The 22,106-nt window shown below is 39.1% G+C and overlaps 1 protein-coding gene across 12 annotated transcripts in view; it reads right to left on the bottom strand.

Moving 5' to 3' along the window:
• AKAP9 (A-kinase anchoring protein 9) overlaps window positions 1-20,627 on the bottom strand; it is a 152,521-nt gene extending 131,894 nt beyond the window's left edge. For 10 of the 12 annotated variants that reach the window (XR_015548901.1, XM_087419248.1, XM_087418686.1 and 7 more), the window contains exon 1: window positions 19,886-20,141. Coding sequence is in view for 11 of the 12 variants with exons in the window: in XM_087419248.1 (XP_087275374.1) it covers window positions 19,886-19,933 (48 nt within the window). In the remaining variant the exon portion in view is untranslated. Of the gene's footprint in view, window positions 1-14,370; window positions 14,423-19,885; window positions 20,142-20,572 lie in introns of those variants that run through there. The other 2 variants (XM_087418649.1, XM_087418839.1) reach the window with 2 other exon arrangements.
• Window positions 20,628-22,106: the final 1,479 nt, after the last annotated feature.

The raw sequence follows: 22,106 nt of genomic DNA, 5'->3' as shown, positions 1-22,106 counted from the left end.
TAAATTTCTATAATGAAATACTATGCAGGTGTAAACATCTTACACATAATATTGAACAAAAAGCAAATCACTAAAGACTGCTTACAACATGATACCATTAATTTCAAAAACAGGAAAAATAATATATTGTTTATTGTATACATATGTGGTATATAAAAGCAAGGCAGAATTTAAGTTACCTGAGGTGGTGAGGGGATGGGATTAGACTGGGAAAGGTTTCAAATGTATTTGAACACATATCTCTCTCTTTTTTTACTCTAGATAACATTGTTTATAACATAATATAAAGTTCAGGTGTATATCTTATAATTCAACTTCTATATACACTACATTGTGTTCACCACCAAAAGTCTAGTTTCCATCTATCACTATACAAATGTCCCCCTTTACCCCTTTTTCCTTCCCCCCCAACCCCTTTCCCCTTTGATAACCACCAATCTGTTCTCTGTGTCCATGTGTTTGTTTGTTGTTGTTTCTTATCTTCCACATGAGTGAAATCATACAATATTTATCTTTCTCCATCTAACTTACTTTGTCTAGCATAATACCTTTAAGATCCATCCATGATGTCACAAATGGCATGATTTCATTCTTTTCTATGGCTGAGTAGTATCCCATTGAATATACATATACCATATCTTCTTTATCCATTCATCTGTCAGTGGGCACTTGGGTTGTTTCCAGGTCTTGGCTATTGTAAATAATGCTGCAATGAATATAGGGGTGCATATATCTTTTCAAATTAGTGTTTACATGCTCTTTGGATAAATACCCAGAAGTGGAATAGCTGGATCATATGGTAGTTCCATTTTAACTTCAATTCTCCATACTGTTTCCCAAAGAGGCTGCACCAATTTCCATTCCCACCAGCAGTGTATGAGGGTTCCCTTTTCTCCACATCCTCTCCAACACTTATTATTTCTTGTCTTTTTAATAATAGCCATTCTGATGGGCATGAGGTGATAACTCATTGTGCTTTTGACTTGCATTTCCCTAATAATTAGTGATGCTGAACATCTTTTCATGTGCCTGTTGGCCATATGTATATCTTCTTTGGAAAAATGTTTGTTCATATCCTCTGCCCATTTTTTAATCAGGTGTGTTTTTTTGTTGTTGAGTTGTATGAGTTCTTTATATATTTTGGATATTAATCCCTTATCAGACATATGATTTACAATATCTCCTCCCAATTAGTGGGTTGTTTTTGTTGATGGTTTCCTTTGTTGTGCAGAAGCTTTTTAATTGGATGTAGTCCCATTTGTTTATTTTTCCTTCTGTCTCCCTTGCCTGAGGAGACATATCCAAAAAGATATTGCTAAGACTGATATCAAAGAGCATACTGCCTATGTTTTCTTCTAGGAGTTTTATGGTTTCAGCTTTTAAAGAATTTAATCCATTTTGAGTTAATTTTTGTGTATGGTGTAAGACAGTGGTCTACTTTTATTCTTTTGCATGTGGCTATGCAGTTTTCCTAGCACCATTTATTGAAGAGTCTTTTCTTTCTCCATTGTATATTCTTGGCTCCTTTGTTGAATATTAGCTGACCATAAATGCGTAGGTTTATTTCTGAGCTCTTAATTGTGTTCCACTCATCTAGGTGTCTGTTTCTGTGCCAGTACCATGCTGTTTCAATTACTGTAGCTTTGTAGTATACTTTGAAATCAGGGAGTATGATATCTCCAGCTTTGTTCTTTTTTCTCAGGATTGCTTGGGCTATTTGGGGTCTTTTGTTGTTCCATATAAATTTTAGGATTCTTTGTTCTATTTCTTTGAAAAATGTCATTGGGACTTTGATAGGGATTACACTGAATCTGTAGATTCCTTTAGGTAACGCGGACATTTTTAACTATCTTAATTCTTCCAATCCATGAGCATGGAATATCTTTCTATTTCTTTGTGTATTCTTCCATTCCTTTTGACAATGTCTTAAAGTTTTCAGTGTACAGCTCTTTCAAGTCCTTGGTTAAAATTTACTTCTATGTTGGGCCGGCCCCATGGCTTAGCGGTTAAGTGCGTGCGCTGCGATGCAGGCTGCCCGGGTTCGGATCCCGGGCGCACACAGACGCACTGCTTCTCCGGCCATGCTGAGGCCGCGTCCCACATACAACAACTAGAAGAATGTGCAACTATGACTTACAACTATCGCTTGGGGCTTTAGGGGAAAAATAAATAAATTAAAAAAATAAAAAAATAAAAAAATAAAAAAAATTTACTTCTATGTTATTCTTTTTGTTGTGATTATAGATGAGATTGTATTCTTGATTTTTCTCTTTCTGCTGGCTCACTGTTAGTGTATAGAAATGCAACTGATTTTTCTATGTTGATTTTGTACCCTGCAACTTTACTGTATTCATTTATTTTTTTTCTAATAGTTCTTTTGTGAATTCTTTAGGGTTTTCTATATATATAACATCATGTCATCAGCAAATAGTGACAGTTTTACTTCTTCCTTTCCAACTGGATACATTTTATTTCTTTTTCTTACCTAATCACTCTGGCTATGACTTCCAGTACTATGCTGAATAAGAGTGGTGAGAGTGGGAATCCTTGTCTTGTTCCTGTTCTTGAGAGATAGCTTTCAGTTTTTCACTGTTGAGTATGATACTAGCTGTGGGTTTGTCATAGATGGCCTTGATTATGTAGAGGTACTTGCCTTCTATACCCATTTTATTGAGTCTTTATCATAAATGGATGCTGAATCTTGTCAAATGCTTTCTCTGCATCGACTGAGATGACAATGTGACTTTTAGTCTTCATTTTGTTAATGTGGTATATCACATTGATTGATTTCTAGATGTTGAACCATCGCTGCATCCCTGGAATAAATCCCACTTGATCGTGGTGTATGATCCCTCTAATGTGTTGTTGTATTTGTTTCACTAATATTTTGTTGAGGATTTTGGCATCTATGTTCATCAGTGATGTTGGCCTATAATTTTCTTTTGTTGTGTTGTCCTTATCTGGTTTTGGTATCAGGGTAATGTTGGCCTCGTAGAATGAGTTAGGAAGTCTCTCCTCTTCAATTTTTGGAAGAGTTTGAGAAGGACAGGTAAATGTTCTTTCAATGTTGGACAGAATTCACCAGAGAAGCTATCTGGTCCTCAACTTTTGTCTTTGGGGAGCTTTTTGATTACTGATTCAATCTCTTTATTAGTGATTGGTCTATTCAGATTCTCTATTTCTTCTTGATTCAGTTTTGGAAGGTTGTATAATTCTAAGAATTTATCCATTTCCTCTAGGTTATCCAACTTGTTGGTGTATAGCCTTTCATATTATTCTCTTATAATCCTTTGTATTTCTGTGGTATCCATTGTAATCTCTCCTCTTTCTTTTCTATTTATTGAGGCTTCTCTCTTTTTTTATAAATCTATCTAGCTAAAGGTTTGTCAATTTTGTTTATCTTTGCAAAGAGCTAGCTCTTAGTCTCACTGCTTTTTCCTACTGTCCTTTTAGTCTCTATTTCATTTATTTCCACTCTGATTTTTACTATTTCTTTCCTTCTACTGACTCTGGGCTTCCTTTGTTCTTCTTTCTCTAGTTCCTTTAGGTGTAACGTTACATTGTTTGCGATTTTTCTTGTTTCTTGAAGTAGACCTATATTGCTATAAACTTCCCTCTGAGTACTGTTTTTGTTGCATTCCACAGACTTTGGTATGTTGTGTTTTCATTTCGATTTGTCTCCAGGTATTTTTTGATTTCTCCATTGATCCAACAGTTGTTCAGTGGCATGTTGTTTCATGTCCACATATTTGTGACTTTTCCAGCTTTCTTCTTGTAGCTGATTTCTAGTTTTATACCATTGTGGTCAGAAAAGATGCCTGATATGATTTCAATCTTCTTAAATTTATTGAGACTTGTTTTTTTCCCCCAACATACAGTCTATCTTTGAGAAGTTCCCATGTGCACTTGAGAAGAATGTATATTTGGCTGCTTTGGGATGGAATGTTCTATATATATCTATTAAGTCCATCTGGTCTAATGTTTAAGGCTGATGTTTCCTTGTTGACTTTCTGTCTGGATAATCTGTTCATTGATGTAAGTTGGATATTAAAGTTCCCTACTATTATTGTGTTGCTGTCAATTTCTCCCTTCAGGTTTGTTAATAGTTGCTTTCTATACTTTGGTGCTCCTATGTTAGGGGCATATATATTAATAAATGTTATGTCTTCTTGATGGATTGTCCCCTTTATCACTATATAATGTCCATCTTTGTCTCTTGTTATCTTCTTTGGCTTAAGGTCTATTTTATCTGATATAAGCATAGCTACACCTACTTTCTTTTGGTTGCCATTTGCTTGGAATATCATCTTCCATCCCTTCACTTTGAGCCTATGTTTGTCTTTAGAGTTGAGATGGGTCCCCTGAAGGCAGCATATTGTTGGGTCTTGTTTTCTAATCCATCCAGCCACTTTGTGTCTTTCGATTGGTGGATTCAATCCATTTACACCTACAGTGATTACTGATATATGAGGACTTAATATTGCCATTTTACCCTTTGTTTTCTGGTTGTTCCATATTTCCATTGTTTCTTTTTTTTTTTTTTTTTTTTTTTTAAAGATTTTATTTATTTTATTTTTTCCCCCCAAAGCCCCAGTGGATAGTTGTGTGTCGTAGCTGCACATCCTTCTAGTTGCTGCATGTGGGACTCGGCCTCAGGATGAACGGAGAAGTGGTGCCTCGATGCGCACCCGGGATCCAAACCCGGGCCGCCAGCATCGCAGCACGCGCACTTAACCACCAAGCCACAGGGCCGGCCCTCCATTGTTTCTTTTTCCTTGTGTTTGTCTGCCATTTCAGTTTGGTGGTTTTCTGTAACGTATCTCTCAGTTTCCTCTTTTTTTGTTTCATATCTCTGCTCTAAATTTTTGTTTTGAGGTTACCGTGAAGTTTGTATAAAAGGTCTCATAAATAAGATGGTTCTTTTTCTGCTGATAGCATCTTACCTTCATTTGCCTATGCAGGTTCCATCCTCCTCCTCTTCCCCTTTTATGTTTTTCTTGTCACAAATGACTCCTTTTTGTATTTTGAGTTCATTATCAAATTGAAGTGGTTATAGCTATTTTAATGCTTCCTTTCCCTTTAACTTTTATGCTGTAATTGTTTACTAACCAATTCTGATATAGAGTTGTAATTTTCTGATTCTATTTATCACCTTGCTCAAAGCTTTGTATACCTCTGCCTTTTCGTTTCAGGAGGAGAGCTCCTTTCAACATTTCTTGTACAGCAGGTCTAGTGACGATGAACTCCCTCAGCTTTTGTTTGTCTGGGAAAGCCTTTCTTTCTCCTTCCTATTTGAAAGATAACTTTGCTGGATAGAGTGACAGAGTATTCTTGGCTGACAGTTTTTATCTTTCAATATTTTGAATATATATCATTGCACTACTCCAGGCCATTTCTGCTGAGAAATCTGCTGATAGCCTAACGAGGGTTCCCTTGTAGGTTACTGCTTTTTTTCCCCTGGCTGCCTTTAATAGTCTTTGTCATTGACTTGACAATTTTATTATCAATGTGTCTTGTAGCAGGTCTTTTTATGCTGAGATAATTGGGTGCTCTACTAACTTCACAGATTTGTACATCCAGTTCCTTCCCCAGGTTTGGGAAGTTCTCAGCTATTATTTCTTTAAATAAGCTCTCGGCTCCCTTCTCTCTCTCTTCTCCTTCTGGGATACCCATTATCCTTAAGTTGTCCTTTCTAATGGAGTCGGATAATTCTCAGAGATTTTCTACATTTTTTAAAAATCTTAGTTCTCTCTCCTCTTCTACCTGCATCATTTCTACATTTCTATCTTCAAGCTTGCTAATTCTCTCTTCCATATGGTCTGCTCTATTTCCAATGCTTTCTAATGCATTCTTCATCTCATTTATTGAGTTCTTCAGCTCCAGAATTTGTTTGGTTCTTTTTTTTAGAGTTTCAATCTCTGTGGTAAAGTATTCCTTCTGTTCATTGATTTTATTCCTGAGTTCATTGACCTGCTTTTCTGAGTTTTCTTGTAGCTCTTTGAGTTTCTTCATGACAGCTATTTTGAATTCTTTATCAGTTAGATCACAATCTTCCATGACTTTATGTTTGGTTTCTGGAGAACTGTTATTTTCTTTTTGTGATGCCATGTTACCAAGGCTTTTGAGGTGCTTGCTAAGTTATTCCTCTGCTGGTACATTTGTTGTAGCAAACACTTTTCTTATTTAGGTATAGCTTTGTTTGTTTTCATTTGACCTTTTCAACCAGCTGGAGATTAGAGGCCTTTCGTTTTTCAGTAGGTGGTACTATAGCGCTAGTTTTTGGTTTCTCTTATCTCAGCAGCCTCTCACTATATTTGAGGATTAACACCTTCCACCCCCCACTGCCTCTATTCAGGGTGTCACCAGTATCCTTGTCATTGCTGCCTGTACCTCTGGGGGTCACTGATGCCTTGCTGTTGCCGGTGTTGCTGCAGTCACTGGCTTTGATGCCAGGAGTACAGGGATGGTTGACGCCTCCACTACATCTAGGATCACCTGGATTGAAAGCACCACCACGGTGGCGGTGGGAGGGAGCCGGGTTTGTGGGGCACCGCCTCTGCTGTTGCCTGTTACCTTGTGGCTGCCAGCATTGCTCCCGTTGAGATGTGAGAGTTGTGTGCACACCTCCGCTACTATCAGGCTCTGAGCGCAGCCAGGGGCCCGGGATCATGGGGCTCTACCTCCACTGCTGTTCCACTTCCTGTGGCCACAGATGCTGCCATGGCTGGCTGGACACAGTCACATGTGAGCCTCTGCTGCTGTCCACCGGGTTCTCTGGGGTGGGGGTGGCTGGCTCAGCCACCAAGGCCCAGGATCCTGGGCACTGCCTCCACTGTTCCCACGTTTCGACTCCTCTATACGCTCCAATCCACCTACTTTTGTATGCATTGATGTGTAGATCTCTCCAGCATCCTGGTGTGCTGGGCAGTGTAGCCTTTGTTGGGTTATGGATGTTTTACTTCCTGTAGATTGAAAGGGAGAGACAAAGGGAACCTCTCATGCCACCATGATGATCTGAATGTGTATATTTCTTAAGCTGGGCGATAGGCATAAAGGTAGTTTAAATCATTTATCTCACCTATACATTTTACATGTATTCTTTTGTAGGTGAAAAATATTTAAGTATTTTTTATTAATACTTATTACTAATTAAATACTAATACTATACTAACTAAAATTAGTCCATGATACAATAATCATATAAATCTATAAATATCTCTAAAATCACCTATGAAGTACAATTTACATGATCAACCTACTAGTCACATTGCAGACTGAAATACTTTTCTCTGTATCCAACACAGCCAGTTTTCCTTCTAATATTAAATCATCCCTACTTCTTCAGTTGCACACTAAGTAAGGTAGCTGGCTTGTAAGAGTTTATGATATATAATCACTCAGTGTTGCAGCATCACACAAAGTGGCTATGTCAGTGGGTCCCAAACTTTACCACACATTGAGGATCTTTAAAAAACAGTGAGTCCTGGATCCCACCCCAGATTTTCTGATTTGGGGATGGAGTGTGACCTAGGCTTCAAAATTGTTTGAAGCTTCCCAGGTGCTTCTATTGTGCAGCAAAGTTTGGAAACCACTAGGCTAGATGCTTACCCTATGAATAGATTTGCTGCCACTATTGAAATAATTTTTCTCTCCCCTTTATTTATTTTTTAAGTGTATATAGTGGGAAACAATTCGATTGAATAGAACAGAATTGGGGACTCATCCTATAAATTTTGGTCTATGCAAACTGATGTACAGGCAAAAGAAGCTGATCTGCAAAGAGAGGAGAATCAGATATTGTGAAAGTGAGATAAGAGATGATAGAGAGAATGGCATTGGTTCCAAACGGTTTTTCAGTTTCCCATGAGGCCCAACTATACTTCTCTTCTTGTGAAACCTATCTTTACAATAACTCTCTATTCTCTCTCCTTCTCTTAACTAATCTCAGTGTTTTGGGAACAAAAAAAGCCCTCCTAGGTGTTTACATTTAGCTATTTTACTCAAGTCAACATTTTATACTAAAAAAAACACATGATTTTACTACTTCATCTGTATAGCAATACACATAACTGCCACCTGGTGGCAGCATACCTACCTGAATAAGGAATATATTTTTGGGAAAGGAATAACCTCTTCAGAGTTAAACATACCAAATATACATTCTTTAACATTTTTCTGCTACTTTTAGGATAAAATTCATACTACTTTAAATGAAACATATGGCTCCTGATTATCTGATCCCAGCCTATTTCTCCAATCTAAATTTCTGCTATACAGCTTAATCCTCTATGCTCTAGCATGAGGAGGAGGAGGATGATGACGGTGGCTAATACTTCTTTTTTTGTGTGTGTGTGAGGAAGATCAGCCCTGAGCGAACACCCATGCTAACCCTCCTCTTTTTGCTGAGGAAGACTGGCTCTGAGCTAACATCTATTGCCAATCCTCCTCCTTCCCCACCCCCCCAAAAGCCCCAGTAGATAGATGTATCTCATTGTTGCACATACTGCTAGTTGTTATATGTGGGACATGGCCTCGGCATGGCTGGAGAAGCGGTGCGACGGTGCGTGCCCAGGATCCAAACCCGGGCCGCCAGTAGCGGAGCGCGCGCACTTAACCACTAATCCACAGGGCCAGCCCCGCTAATGCTTCTTGAACACTTTTTATAGTCTGACAATGTTCTAAGTGCTTTATATGTATTAGCTGAATCCTCACAACAACCCCAAGGCAAGTATTATCATTGTTCTCATTTTCCAGACGGGGAACGGAGGTACAGAGAGGTTAAGTAACTTGCCTAAAGTCACAAAGCTAATAAATTGCAGAGCCAGGATTTAATCCCACACGGTCTGGTCTAGTCCAAGCCAATAACCACTACAATTACAGTGCTTTTCACAACAAAATCTTCGATCAAGTAGGCAGCATTCACCACCTTTTCCTGATTCTCATTCATTCTTCATCCCACAAGCAATCTGAATTCTATATTTTCCTTTCTGATTAACTGTTGCTAAAGCTAAAGGTCACTTTTCAAGTCTCCATCACATCTGATATCTCATTTTTGACAACTGGCCACTCCTTACTTGAAACTCTGTCTCCCCTTAGTTTCAAAGACATCAGCATCTCCTAGCTTTGTGAATAGTTTGTGTCTCAGTCTCCTTTGCATATACTTCACCTGCCTTTTAAACATGGGTACTTCCACAGGATTCAACTCTCAGTCTGCATTCCACTTAATCTTCTTCCTGAGTGAACTCCCCACTCCCAGAGTGTCAGCTAGTATCTTTAAACCAAATATTATATCTAGCATGGGCTTCTTTCTTAAGCTCCAGACTCACATTCAATTTTACACTGGACCACTGCTCTAGGATGTCCTATAGGCACCTCCAACTCAATATATCCAAAATAAAACTCATCTTCATCTTAGTCAAACATTTATTTCCCTCCAAACATGCCCACATTTCCTATCTCAGAGATCCATTTCACTCAAACCCTCCCTTTCCCCCAAATTCATCCATGTTCCCTATCTCAGAGACTAGCATCTATATACCTTCAGTTATTCAAGTCAGAGAACTGGAATCACTCCTAGTCTTAGTCTGTTTGGGCTGCTATTACAAAACACCATAGACTAGGTGGTGTATAAGCAGCAAAATTTGTTTCTCACAGTTCTGGAAGCTGGAAGTCCAAGATCAGGGTGCCAGTAGATTTGGTGTCTAGTGAGAGCCCACCTTCTAGTTCAAAGATGGCTATCTTTTCCCTATAAATCCTCACATGGTGGAAGGGGCAAAGGATCTCTCTTTTTAAGGGCAGTAATAGCATTCATGAGGGTTCTTCCCTCATGACCTAATCAGCTCCCAAAGGCCCCATCTCCCAATACCATCACCTTGGGGATTAGGATTTCACCATATGAACTTTGGGGGGACACAAACATTCAGACCATAGCATCTTTCTTACCCTTTACAATCAATTACCAAGGCCTCTCAATCCTACCTCCTAAACACTGATCAAGGAAATATGAGCCAGTGTAGGGTTAAAGTTAAGAACACAATTTCTTGAGTCAGACAGACTGGGTTTGACTGAATCCTTGCTCTACCACTATGACTTTGTGCAAATTACTTAACCTTTCTAGTTTTCCCACCTATAAAACAGGGATAGCAACAGTATTCCCAATTCTTAGAATAGTTATAAGGATTAAACAAAAGAATAAATGTAACACCCTTAGCATAATGCCTAGCATTAGAAAGTGCTCAAAAACTCGTAGCTACTATTATTATTGAATTCATACTCTTCTTTCTTCCACTGTCCACCTTCCCATTGTCCAAGTGAGAGAAAATGAGGTAGAAAGAGAAGTGGGGATAAGTCAAGAACTATTTAGGGCCGGCTCCATGGCTTAGTGGTTAAGTGCGCCTACTCCGCTGCTGGCGGCCCGGGTTCGGATCCCAGGTGCACACCGACGCACCGCTTCTCCGGCCATGCTAAGGCCGCGTCCCACATACAGCAGCTAGAAGGATGTGCAGCTATGACGTACAACTATCTACTGGGGCTTTGGGGGAAAAAATAAATAAAATTATAAGAAATATTTAGAAGGTAAACTCAGCAAAATGTGGTGATTGGTTGGATCCAAAAGGTAAAGGAAAGTGAGTCAGAGAAACCAAATAGAAGGTGAGGTAAGGTGGGCCTGATTTTATTGCGTAGAGGTGTTAAAATGGGAAGTAAAAGGCTCAGTATGAGACAAATTTTGAATAAAAAAATTAATGGGATTGGGTTATGAGTAGGCAGGATATAGGAAAATAATCACAGAATAATTCAAAGGATTTTAGTTTTCAACTGAGACACTTTCTGATTAGGTAGAAACTACTGAGAATCAAAAATATGATGGTGCATGAGATAGAAAAGAGAAAACCAGAATATTAAAAAATTTTAAATCCAAATCCTAGAGGAAAAGACTACGGACTCTTCTCTCATAAGATTAAAACCGTGAGGCCTATTAAAATTACTTATATTGTATTTCACTCTTTGAATTTTTAAAAAAATATATATTCTTACCAATTAAAAAAAAATCCCAAATTATTATCTTCTCTTTTTCTCAAACTCTATTATAAAAATTGCTATTGGTTGAAATGGAAAAGTGGAAGTTCTCTTGTCAAAGGGAAGTCACTGAGTAGAAATGCTCAAACATGTATTTTCAATATTAGTTTGGCAAATATAAAAGATTCTACACAAAAAATATAAGTTGTCTATGAACAGAAAATAGTTTCAATAACTTTCAGCCCAAACCCATCATTTCATATACAAACTCCCAACCAATATTTGCTAATGTAGTTTTTACACATTTTCTAATACCTTTGCCCTTTAGAGCATCTACTTATTTATCTCACCTAAGAAATCAACATATACATACAGTCAACAGACCGTAAATGGTGTGGTAATTAACTGAGATCACTGCCCCATGCTCATCACAATCACCTGCATCTCCCTCACACACTTTCATACATTAAATTTGATTCTTGACAAATAGGGAGAATATTTTTAGTTATAATTGGTCCCTGTCCCTAACTTCTCTGGGGAAACAATAAGGCACTATCAACTTGAATAAAAGTGAGACCCTTAAGGAATAAATACAGCCTAATCACAGAGCTCACAATGAATGATCCTTAGTAAACAAGGAATTCTGTAGTCTGTTCAGTATCAAGAAATAGAAGGAAAGAGATTCTAGACTTTAAACCCTATTAGTTTTCAGAGATTTGTAAACCAGGGAATCTACTCAATCAATACAATTTATAAATTCAAATTTTTATAGATTAGCATTTTGAATAGTAAAATTTAGTGTAGTTCTTACTAGTCAAAGTAATAACTTTGGAGGCTTTAAGAAATGATCTCTTAAAAGGAAAAAAAATTACTTTGAGAGCTTTAAGAAATGATCTCTTAAAAGGAAAAAAACGTTAGACAGACAGAGAAACTTTCAGACCACATAAAAATCTCAGTGAATAGCAAACCACGACAAGAATCATAACCGATGGCAACCGAAAACAAACACTACACTGTTCATGAACAAAAAGGATAAAGGAATTTTTTATGGTACAAAAGAATCTACAGATTTAAATAACCTAGGCAAAACCACTTCAGGAACAATGCTAAGTTTTTAAATAGCATTAAACCCATGTGCAAATCAACCAAAGCTTTATGCAGCATACCCAGACGAGCATTAAGTATCCTAAGTTATATTTTGGTGACCACTACCACAAAAAAATGAGACGTAAAGGGGGAGTCGATATGACAACAAAAATATCTGACACTAGTAAAATACCTGTACAGGTCTATTGTGCTCACATACGAAAACGACAGGCCTTTTTGCTACTGAAGAAGACTAGGTTATTTTTTTTCTCACAGTGAAAATGGATTGGTAAACAATCAAGCCAAAAACTCAACAGGTGCCTCGAAAACCAACTGCACGTACTTATAAAACAGTTGGCCATGGAATGGAATGACTCACTGGCCCACAGAGAAAGCAAACTCAGCATCATGCTCTAATCAACTCCCCAAGAATCTATTATTCAGGCCAGCCCCATAGCTTATCGGTTAAGTGCGCGCGCTCCGCTACTGGCGGCCTGGGTTCGGATCCCGGGCGCGCACGGACACACCGCTTGTCCAGCCATGCTGAGGCCGCGTCCCACATACAGCAACTAGAAGGATGTGCACCTATGACATACAACTATCTACTGGGACTTTGGGGGGAAAAAAGGAGTAGGATTGGCAATAGATGTTAGCTCAGAGCTGGTCTTCCTCAGCAAAAAGAGGAGGATTGGCATGGATGTTAGCTCAGGGCTGATCTTCCTCACACACAAAAAAAGAATCTATTATTCAAAGGAAGCAACAGTTTAAATATTGGCAGAGCCCAGAAGGCCTAGGAAAAAAAACCAAGATGAAAGATAATCCTACTGAAGATGTGTGTCTCTCTGTCTGCCCCTCTCTCGCACCTGCCTAAGTACACGTGTTCTCAATCTCTCTACGTATATAGAAAAACATATATAATAAATAATAATATTACAATTAGCAACCCAATTAAAAAATGGGGAAAGGACTTGAATAGACATTTCTTCAAAGAAGAGAGGCAAATGGCCAACAGTACATGAAAAGATGCTCAACGTCCTTAGTCATTAGGAAATTATAAATCAAAACCAGAATGAGATACTACTTTTTGCCCGCTAGAATGCCTATAATTAAAAAAAGGAAAAACAAGTGTTGGTGAGGATATGGGGAAATTGGAACCTCATACACTGCCAGTGGGAATGTAAAATGGTACAGCCACTATGGAAAACACTTTGGCAGTTCCTCAAAAAACACAGAATTACTATACAATCCAGTAATTCCACTCCTAGGTATATACCCAAGAGAAATGAAAACAGGTACTCAAATACTTATATACAAATGTTCACAGCAGTACTATTAACAATAGCCAAAGGTGAAAACATCTGAAATGCCCCATCAATGAATGAATAAACAAATGTGGTACATATATATACAATGGAATATTATTTAGCCATAAAAAGGAAGGAAGTACTAATATATACAACAACATGGATGAACCTCGTAAACATTATACTAAGCAAAAAAAGCCAGACAATAAGGGTCAAATATTATATGATTCCATTTATATGAAATATCTGGAATAGGTAAACCCATAGAAACAGAAAGCAGATGGGTGGTTGTTAGAGGCTGGGGGAGGAGGGAATGGAGAGTATCTACTTAAGGAGTACAGGGTTTTATTCTAGAATGATAAAAACGTTTTGGAACTAGATAGAAGTGGTAGTTGCACAATAATGTGTACGTACTAGACACCAGTGAATTGTTTGTTTTAAGATGCTTTATGTGAATTTCACCTCAACTAAAAAAAAAAAAAATCACTTCTTTACATCCAGCACCAGAAGAACTTAAAAAGCTTTCAATCATTATCTCATTTATTCTTCAAAACATCTGTTGAGATTCATGTATTGTAACAGATTATTTATTTCCACAAACAAAAAGGCCCCAGAATTTGTGATAATTTAAATAAATGCCTGCTAAGTAAAAGTCCATAGCTGCAGTCGTAGGCAGTCAAAAATGTCAGTTGAACAAATAAACAAATAAATGTCTCCAAAGTCCTAGTGCCTTTTCTGGTATGCCAAACAGCAGTATTATAAATTCATACACACATGCACACACACATACACCAGATACAAAACAACCTTTATAAACAAACTTTTTAAAATTCTGAAGCTTTTCCAAAAGTTTTAAGTTTTTAAAGAGATGCTAATCAATGAAATGATGCCTAATTTCAATTTTAGTGGACTCATTGAGAAATAAATATAAATAATGTTCCTTATTTAATGTTTAACAACTTACCATGAGAACTTTTTCTAGCTTCCATATTAGAAGAAATTCACTTACATTTCAATAATCAGTAGCCTATAATAGAGAAATATTTTGCAGTCATAGTTTAGCTCTTAGAAACTTTATTATATATAAAAATGAAGTGTTTTTATTTGAAAATAATTTTTGCCCCAATCTTGTCATATTACAGTCACTTGGATATATCCTGTCTTTTTCGCTTCCTTTTTTCCACATGCTCATTCGACTTTTGGTTTCACTGACGGGTCACCACAGACCTCCTTCCTTCACCGATCTTATGGCTCTTTTATCCTATCACTTTTCCATCCCTGTTCCTGCCATTTCTTGGATTCACCTTAGAAACGTTTCTTAAATACACACTTCAAGAAGCCTGTTCGCGAGCCGGCCCCGTGGCTTAGCGGTTAAGTGTGCGCGCTCCGCTGCTGGCGGCCCAGGTTCAGATCCCGGGCGTGCACCAACGCACCGCTTCTCCGGCCATGCAGAGGCCGTGTTCCACATACAGCAACTAGAAGGATGTGCAGCTATGACATACAACTATTTACTGGGGCCTTGGGGGGAAAATAAAAAAAAAAAAAAGAAGCCTGTTCTGCCCATTCTTTCCTCCATATTATCTCTCTTAAAACTCATAATATAAAAATCATGTTTTTTGTTTTTTTCAACAAAGACTGAAAGTCATGAATTAGTTTTTAAGTCACAGACAATGCAACACTATTGTAATAAATGTCGATGAAGGTTATCAAACTGCTGTATCCACTTTGAAAGCTAAGCTATGTCACAGAATAAAAAACTAGAAAGTTTACTTAAACAGAGATAGAGAGCAACTTTCTTAATGATGGAGCAGTGTATCTGAAATATGCAAAGAATAATATTACACTATAACTAACTGCCTATGAGAGTGGAAACAGGAATTGAAAAGTCCAGCTATCAACCTAATATACAGCTTGTACAGAGCACTGTCCTTTTTGCATACAATTGGCACTATTTTTCAAACTGAAAATGCTCATTAAACAAATAAAAATCATATAATTAATACTTACAGAATGCAATAGGCAAAAATTTAATAATTATGCACCAAATAATGCCAATTATATAAAATTCTAAATAGTTGGTGGAAAACCTTGGTTTTACGGAATTCTGCTACGTTAGTAGAATGTTAAAAAGTATACATAATGTGAATTTACAGAAGTAATAATTTTATACTAAATACACAACTGTCCTCTAGTTTCGTTCACTAATATTACAATACTTACTTTATATAATATTGTAAATAATTTTACTTGGAAAAACATTACATCATTTAAAGTGGAGTTAGAATCGTTTGGTTCAACACAAGGACAGTCTATGTAGTGCCATCCCCGTCAGCACCTTGTAAATGGGGTTAGCCCAGCTCTGAAAATATTTACTTAATAACGCAGTCATGTCTCACATCTCCACGGGTCAGGCTTCTTGCTACATCAACACTGAAGAAGTAGCTGAGGACCCAACAGCAAACCAAAAGACCAACAAGTAGCAGAAAAACTATCATAAAGCCCATTCACCAGGCCCCATCAGCCCTTGCTTTTTATAAACCATTCTATCGAACTCAGTAACTGGGTTCTCTAGCCACAGCAAATCTAAAACAGCAAGTTAGGGGAAGAGGAAGATGAGAAGGAGCAAGGCAAGATGAGCATGTCCGTGGCAATGAGAACTGGCAGCAAGGAAAAAGGATAAGAACTACAAAAACAGAAAGAGATCCATAAATGTCTAATAATATAGAATCCCAACGATATAACACAAACAGCACTGGAATAAGAATTATAGTTCCAGGACCACACTAAAGTGAGGGCCCTTAGGAAACCTAGTTATTCTGTGCCTCATTTTCTTGTTCTGTATAGTGATCATACAATATAATGTGTTCTTCATTACACTATATCTGATAAGCTTTTACTGTTTTTAAAAATGGCATTTAAACATTTTTTTACTGATCATAGAAGTATATTGTACAGAATTTGGAAAATACTAAAAGTGTAAAGAAAATTAAAATTGCCTATACCCAGCACCCAGAGATAACTTTCATTTACACCTCGCTGCATTTTTTTTTTTCGGGTATCTTCATACATAAATATGTACATATATATTTTTTGGTAAAATTTTTATTAACCTGGCATTATTTGTGGGCATTTTCCCAACTCAAGAGGTCTTTGTAGAATTATTTTAATGGCTACATATACCAAAATTTATTCTCCTATCAGTCAGCCCTGGGGGTGGTCTAGTGGTTAAGATTCAGTGCTTTCACCACCATGGCCCAGGTTCGTTTCCTGGTCAGGGATCCACACCACCCATCTGTCGGTTGTCATACTGTGGTGGCTGCATGTTGCTGTGATGCTGGAAGCTATGCCACCAGTATTTCAAATACCAGCAGGGTCACCCATGGTGGACAGGTTTCAGCAGAGCTTCCAGACTAAGACAGACTAGGAAGAAGAACTTGGCCACCCACTTCCAAAAACACTGGCCATGAAAACCCTATGAATAGCAGCGGAGCATTGTCTGATATAGCACCAGAAGGTGAGAAGACGGCGCAAAAAGACCAGACAGGGTTCCACTCTGCCATATACAGACTTGCCAGGAGTCAGAATCAACTCAAGGGCACTAACAACAACAAATTCTCCTATCACTGCAGACTTTGGTCGGTATAAGACATTTTATAAAGTATACTATACTGTATACATGACAAGTCATTAAAAAAATGATCACTTATAAGTTCTGGATACAGAAAGGAAATTTTTCAATGAACAGCTTACCAAACACCAAGAATTTTAAAATTGTGGTTTGTAAAACTAGATTAGCAAATACAATATTTAGGCCCAATGAACAAACAAGACATTTAGAGAACCTAGTACCTATGTAAGTTTGGAAATGATCATTGTAAGTGATTTCTGACACCAGCAATGAGAGAATTCCCATTAAGAGAATTCTGGATTACTGTTATTAAATTACAACATGCTAGTAAAGTAGCACCCATTAACGACCCACAGTCATTCTGCTCATTCATTCATTAAGCAAATATTTATTGAATTCCTACTATTCGATAGGCATTATACTAGGCTGCATTAATATCAAGAGCCTTCTTTGTAAAACAGTCTTAAAAACGAGGTAGCAGCATTTAACACATTTTAACAAATAAAAAAATTCACCCAAAATCCTACTGTACCTCCTCTCCCAGTGTCTGTCTCTCTCACTAAACTGTGAGCATCTAGAGAACAGAGACTGTCACCACCTCTATATTTCCCACCCTTAGTATAAAACAAGAGTTCCAAGGGGCTGGCCCTGTGGCGTAGCAGTTAAGTGCGTGCGCCCCGATGCTGGGGGCCCAGGTTCGGATCCCGGGCGCGCACCGATGCACCGCTTGTCAGGCCATGCTGTGGTGGCGTCCCATATAAAGTGGAGAAAGATGGGCACACATGTTAGCCCAGGGCCAGTCTTCCTCAGCAAAAAGAGGAGGACTGGCATGGATGTTAGCTCAGGGCTGATCTTCCTTACAAAAAACAAACAAACAAGAGTTCCAATACAGGTTTGCTGAATGACTTGACATTTATAATCCAAAATTTTTAAGTCCTAATCTAAAAGCACACGTTTATACAAATGAAATAATGTATACAGTATTTCTGATGATGATGTTTTCACTTTATTTTCCATGTTCCTATCAGTCTTCATAAACTTAATGGCTGCATAATATTCCATCACACTTACAGTCTAGAAAATGATTCTAATACTGTCTTTGAAGGTTGTTTCCAGTCTTTTTATATTGTATAGCTAATGCTCCAGCAAACATACCTTGCCTTACAAGTCTCACAGATTTATTTCTTACTGGAAAAACTGGGCTCAACACTAGAAGTAGATAATCTTCTACAATAGAAGTGAATGTTAAAAGAAAAAGATTTTTACTCCATAGGCAGAATTTCGAAAGACAAAAAACACATACAAACAAACTAGAATTCTTTTCTGCAAACTCTAAGCAATTCAAATAAATCCTGTAACCACTATGAAATGCGTCGTCCAAAGTAAACTACGTTTTGTAGGACTACTTTACATATATTTAGGAAAGATACTTCTGGGGCAGGCAGTAAAAATTTTTAGGTAACAAACGAAATGTCTATTAGAACTTCAATGCTTTTGGAAGGAGGTGCACACTTAACCTCCACTTGCTTGGATTCACAGAGCTTGCTCTGACCTTCAGATTGCAAAAATGTAAACAACTTTGGGCTTCTGAAGATGCCTTGATTCCCTCTTCCCTCCATTTATAGATTCTAAGTAATAATCTACCTGGCCTTAAGCTTTGACCTTAGATAGAAGGAGCTATGGAAAAGCGTATTCTATTTTACAAACATGAAGCTAGTTTATACACATACTCATTTAAGAAATTTGTGTTGAGCATCTACTACTGCATCTCCGCAGTATGGCCCTTCAATGATTACCAAAATCATAAACCTGGTCTCCTTTATTTATTTGTTTGTTTATTTGGAGAGACGGAAAGGAAAGACAGAAAAAACGGTTAACTATATTATAATTTAATTGTTGTCCAAGTATGATTGCTAACAATCATCGCTAATAAGATAGAATATAAACTGTAAAAGGTAACTTCATTTTGGGAGGAAGGAGCCTTTGAGGCCACCCAGAAGATATGCTCAAATATGTAATTTTTAAAAGAAACACACTATTTAATTTATATTTTGTCTGTCAAATTTTTCATGAAGCCCAGTATAATTTCGTATCGTTTGCTTTACAGGTTTTTTCATACACACATAAAACAGGGACTCATCGAGACACATATAACAATTCAGTTATTTAAAACAGGAATTCTATAGGTGTTTCTTGGAAATAGCGAAGCTTTCAACCCCAGAAGTTCCATTCACATACTGCATAACATTCCACACAGTACAAAAGCGCATGCCATGACAAAGACCTCCCAAGACAAACATACAAAGCCACGCTTCTAAAAATGCCCCTAAAGCGAAGTTCACAGCTGGCACTTGTGGCATACTCAAGCCACTGCTGAGGCAGCTGTCACAGGCCAATCACACACCCAAGAGTGCCAGCTTGCCACCTAAGAAGCCAAGCTGACGATGAGCGTACAAATCCCCTACCGAATAAAGGAAAGCCCCAAATCCCCACCCTGTAAAGCACAATGCCTGCACTACCTGGAAAACTCTCTAAAAAAGTGAAAGGTTGGAGATTTAGAAGCAATAAATACCAGTTTATAGCGGAACAATAAAAGAGGGGTTCTGTTTGGGCATTCACGAGAAAGGAACCACACCACCCAATCACCACGGAAGTATCATCTGCTAGATAGTAACACCAGGCTTTTTCAATTGGAAAAGGAAAAAGGAGGGCGAGGGGAAAATGCAGAACCTGCAGCTCCTCCCTCCTCGGCAGCGCACCGGGGCTGCTGCGATCCCCGCGTCCCAGGCCCCCTCCCACCGCTTCGCAGCCACCGCCTCCCACCGCGGGCCCGGCAGCCTCCGGCTCTTACCTTCGCTTTGCCGGCCTCCAGCTTCTTCTGTCTCTCCTCGTCCTCCATGGCCTCTGCGGAGAAGGCTGGGGGAAGACAGGGAGGGAGTCGGCGATAGAAAGGAAAGGTCGATTCAGACAGAGGTGAGACTGCAAGCTCCGCGGCCCAGGGAGCAGGGCCTAGCCCGGCGCTCCCCCTGCCCGGGGTGGAACCAGTCTCTGCGCTCACTGGCTGACCGTCCTCAATCACACGAGCAGCGCGTCACCGCCGCCGCCATCTTCGTCTCCACGTAAACACACGGCGAGGCACAAGCCGGAGGGGGGGTGGGGGGGTGGGGCACGTCGGTCCGCGCAGGCGCCGCGAGCCCCGCCGCGCCGGGCAGGTGCGCTTGGGCTCGGCGGTGCCCTGCGCGCTGCGGTGGGGGCGACCCCGGCCAAGCCTCGGGCCCCGGGTCCCGCAGGCGAAAAACCGGCGGGTAGAGCGCCCTTTCTCGGCGACGAACCCTCTCTAGATGGCGGCCTGGCTGAGAGGGTGGGAGGCAAGGGGTGTGCCTGGGGCGCCCCGTCAGACCCCCACCCACCATCCAAAGGACTCAGTGGTCGCTTTAAAACAATGAGCTTTTTCAAGTTGCAAAAATAACTGGTGGAATTGGTGAACGCTAAAAAGCCCCAAAGGAAAAGATTGAGGGGAGGGTGGATGAGGACCTACCGGACGTCAGTTTTTCAACCTAGGTTGATTCCTCGACTCGAGGAATTGGGAGAGCATCCAGTTGCTCTCATTATCGCCTTAGCCTGCAAGTCCCTCCCTCTTCCCCGCACTGGCCTGCCCAGTCTCCGGTTCACCCTTCAAGGCCCACCTCACGCGCCGCCTCCGAATAGCTTTTCAGATCTCTTTGTTCCCTCTGCCGCAACTGGGAGTATACTGTCAACTTGTTCCCCTCCCACTCCTCACTGGAGCTTCTCCTTAGCAATGGTGATCTGAAAGGAGCCTGGGCTTGGGAACCTGGGTTGGGGACAAAGCCAGTGTACACTAACTTTCTAGCTTGAATGACCTTGAATATGTTACCTATTCTCCCTGAGCTTACCTGGAAGTTTTGGAAGGGTTGTTAATATATGTGACTGCCCCGGCATATGAAAATGTCCTCAATTAATGTCAGTTTTATTTCTCCTGGTATTTCCTTTATGTACTCTGCATGATATTTTGATAATTTGTGTTCAGCTCGTACTCCCAGCTCCTTGATGGCAGAGACTTTCTTGCTCATCTTGGCATTACTAAAATGACTAGCACAGTGCTTTGCGCCCATAAACACGTTGAATTGAATTGAGCTATTTTAATAAATTGAGCTTTACTCTCCTTTTTTTCAGCTGCTCCCTCACGTACTTCCTTTTTTCTCCCCACACTCCTACACTCAAATCAAATCCTGGGGTAAACTACACATTTTAATGTCTCGGGTTGATTTCTCAGGTTGATCACGTTTCTCCTTTGTTTTGAGCTAGGTTGGACTGAAAAACTTAGCAGGTGTGAACTAAAATAAGCTATGAGTTCAATCATAGAAGTGGTGTTAAGTGAAAATTGGGATTAAAAACGGAAAATGAAAAGATTAAAGACGTTAAGTCTACCACAAACTGAAGACTAGTTTTAAATAGTCCCGATTTAGAAATTCTTAGATTTGAAAAACAATTTCTTTTTTCTCAAGCTCCACAATGCATACATAAGTGTGCCAGCTTGTAACACCCAAGTATATATTGTCCTGTTATCTTAACTTGCATTGGGAACTGGGTGAGATTAGACATTTCATCATAGGAATAAAAGAACTGAGACAATAAAAGAAGTGATTTATTATCACCCACCCAGCTCAGGGTAGAGCTAGGACTGGAACCAAGTGTTCTAACAGTGCAGTTAGAACTGCCTGGATTGAGGGATTATGTTTGTAGATTCTGATTGCCTAGGAGGAGGAAGCCCTAGAATATCTGACAAGATATTCCTGTTTTTTAGTAGATACTGCTTTCTCAGTGACTAAGGAAGCCAGCTACTTGTTCCAGTATGTGCTGAAAATGTTCCAGAACACCTTCTAAAGCAATAGGATTATTTTAATGTTTCCCTTCACTAAGAGCAGCAAATCATACATGTCTGTTTTATATATAGTAGGTGTTCAATAAATGTTTTAGGTCAATTATGTGTTGACTTCTGTTAGAAGGGCAACCATGTGGCACTAGTGCTCTGATGCATCCTTGTGGCACCT

This window comes from Ceratotherium simum, chromosome 1 (genome assembly GCF_057802395.1).
Source record: "Ceratotherium simum simum isolate JZ-2026a chromosome 1, ASM5780239v1, whole genome shotgun sequence".
In the NCBI taxonomy this organism is placed as follows: Eukaryota; Metazoa; Chordata; class Mammalia; order Perissodactyla; family Rhinocerotidae; genus Ceratotherium; species Ceratotherium simum.
This window is presented reverse-complemented; position numbering and strand designations above follow the sequence as displayed.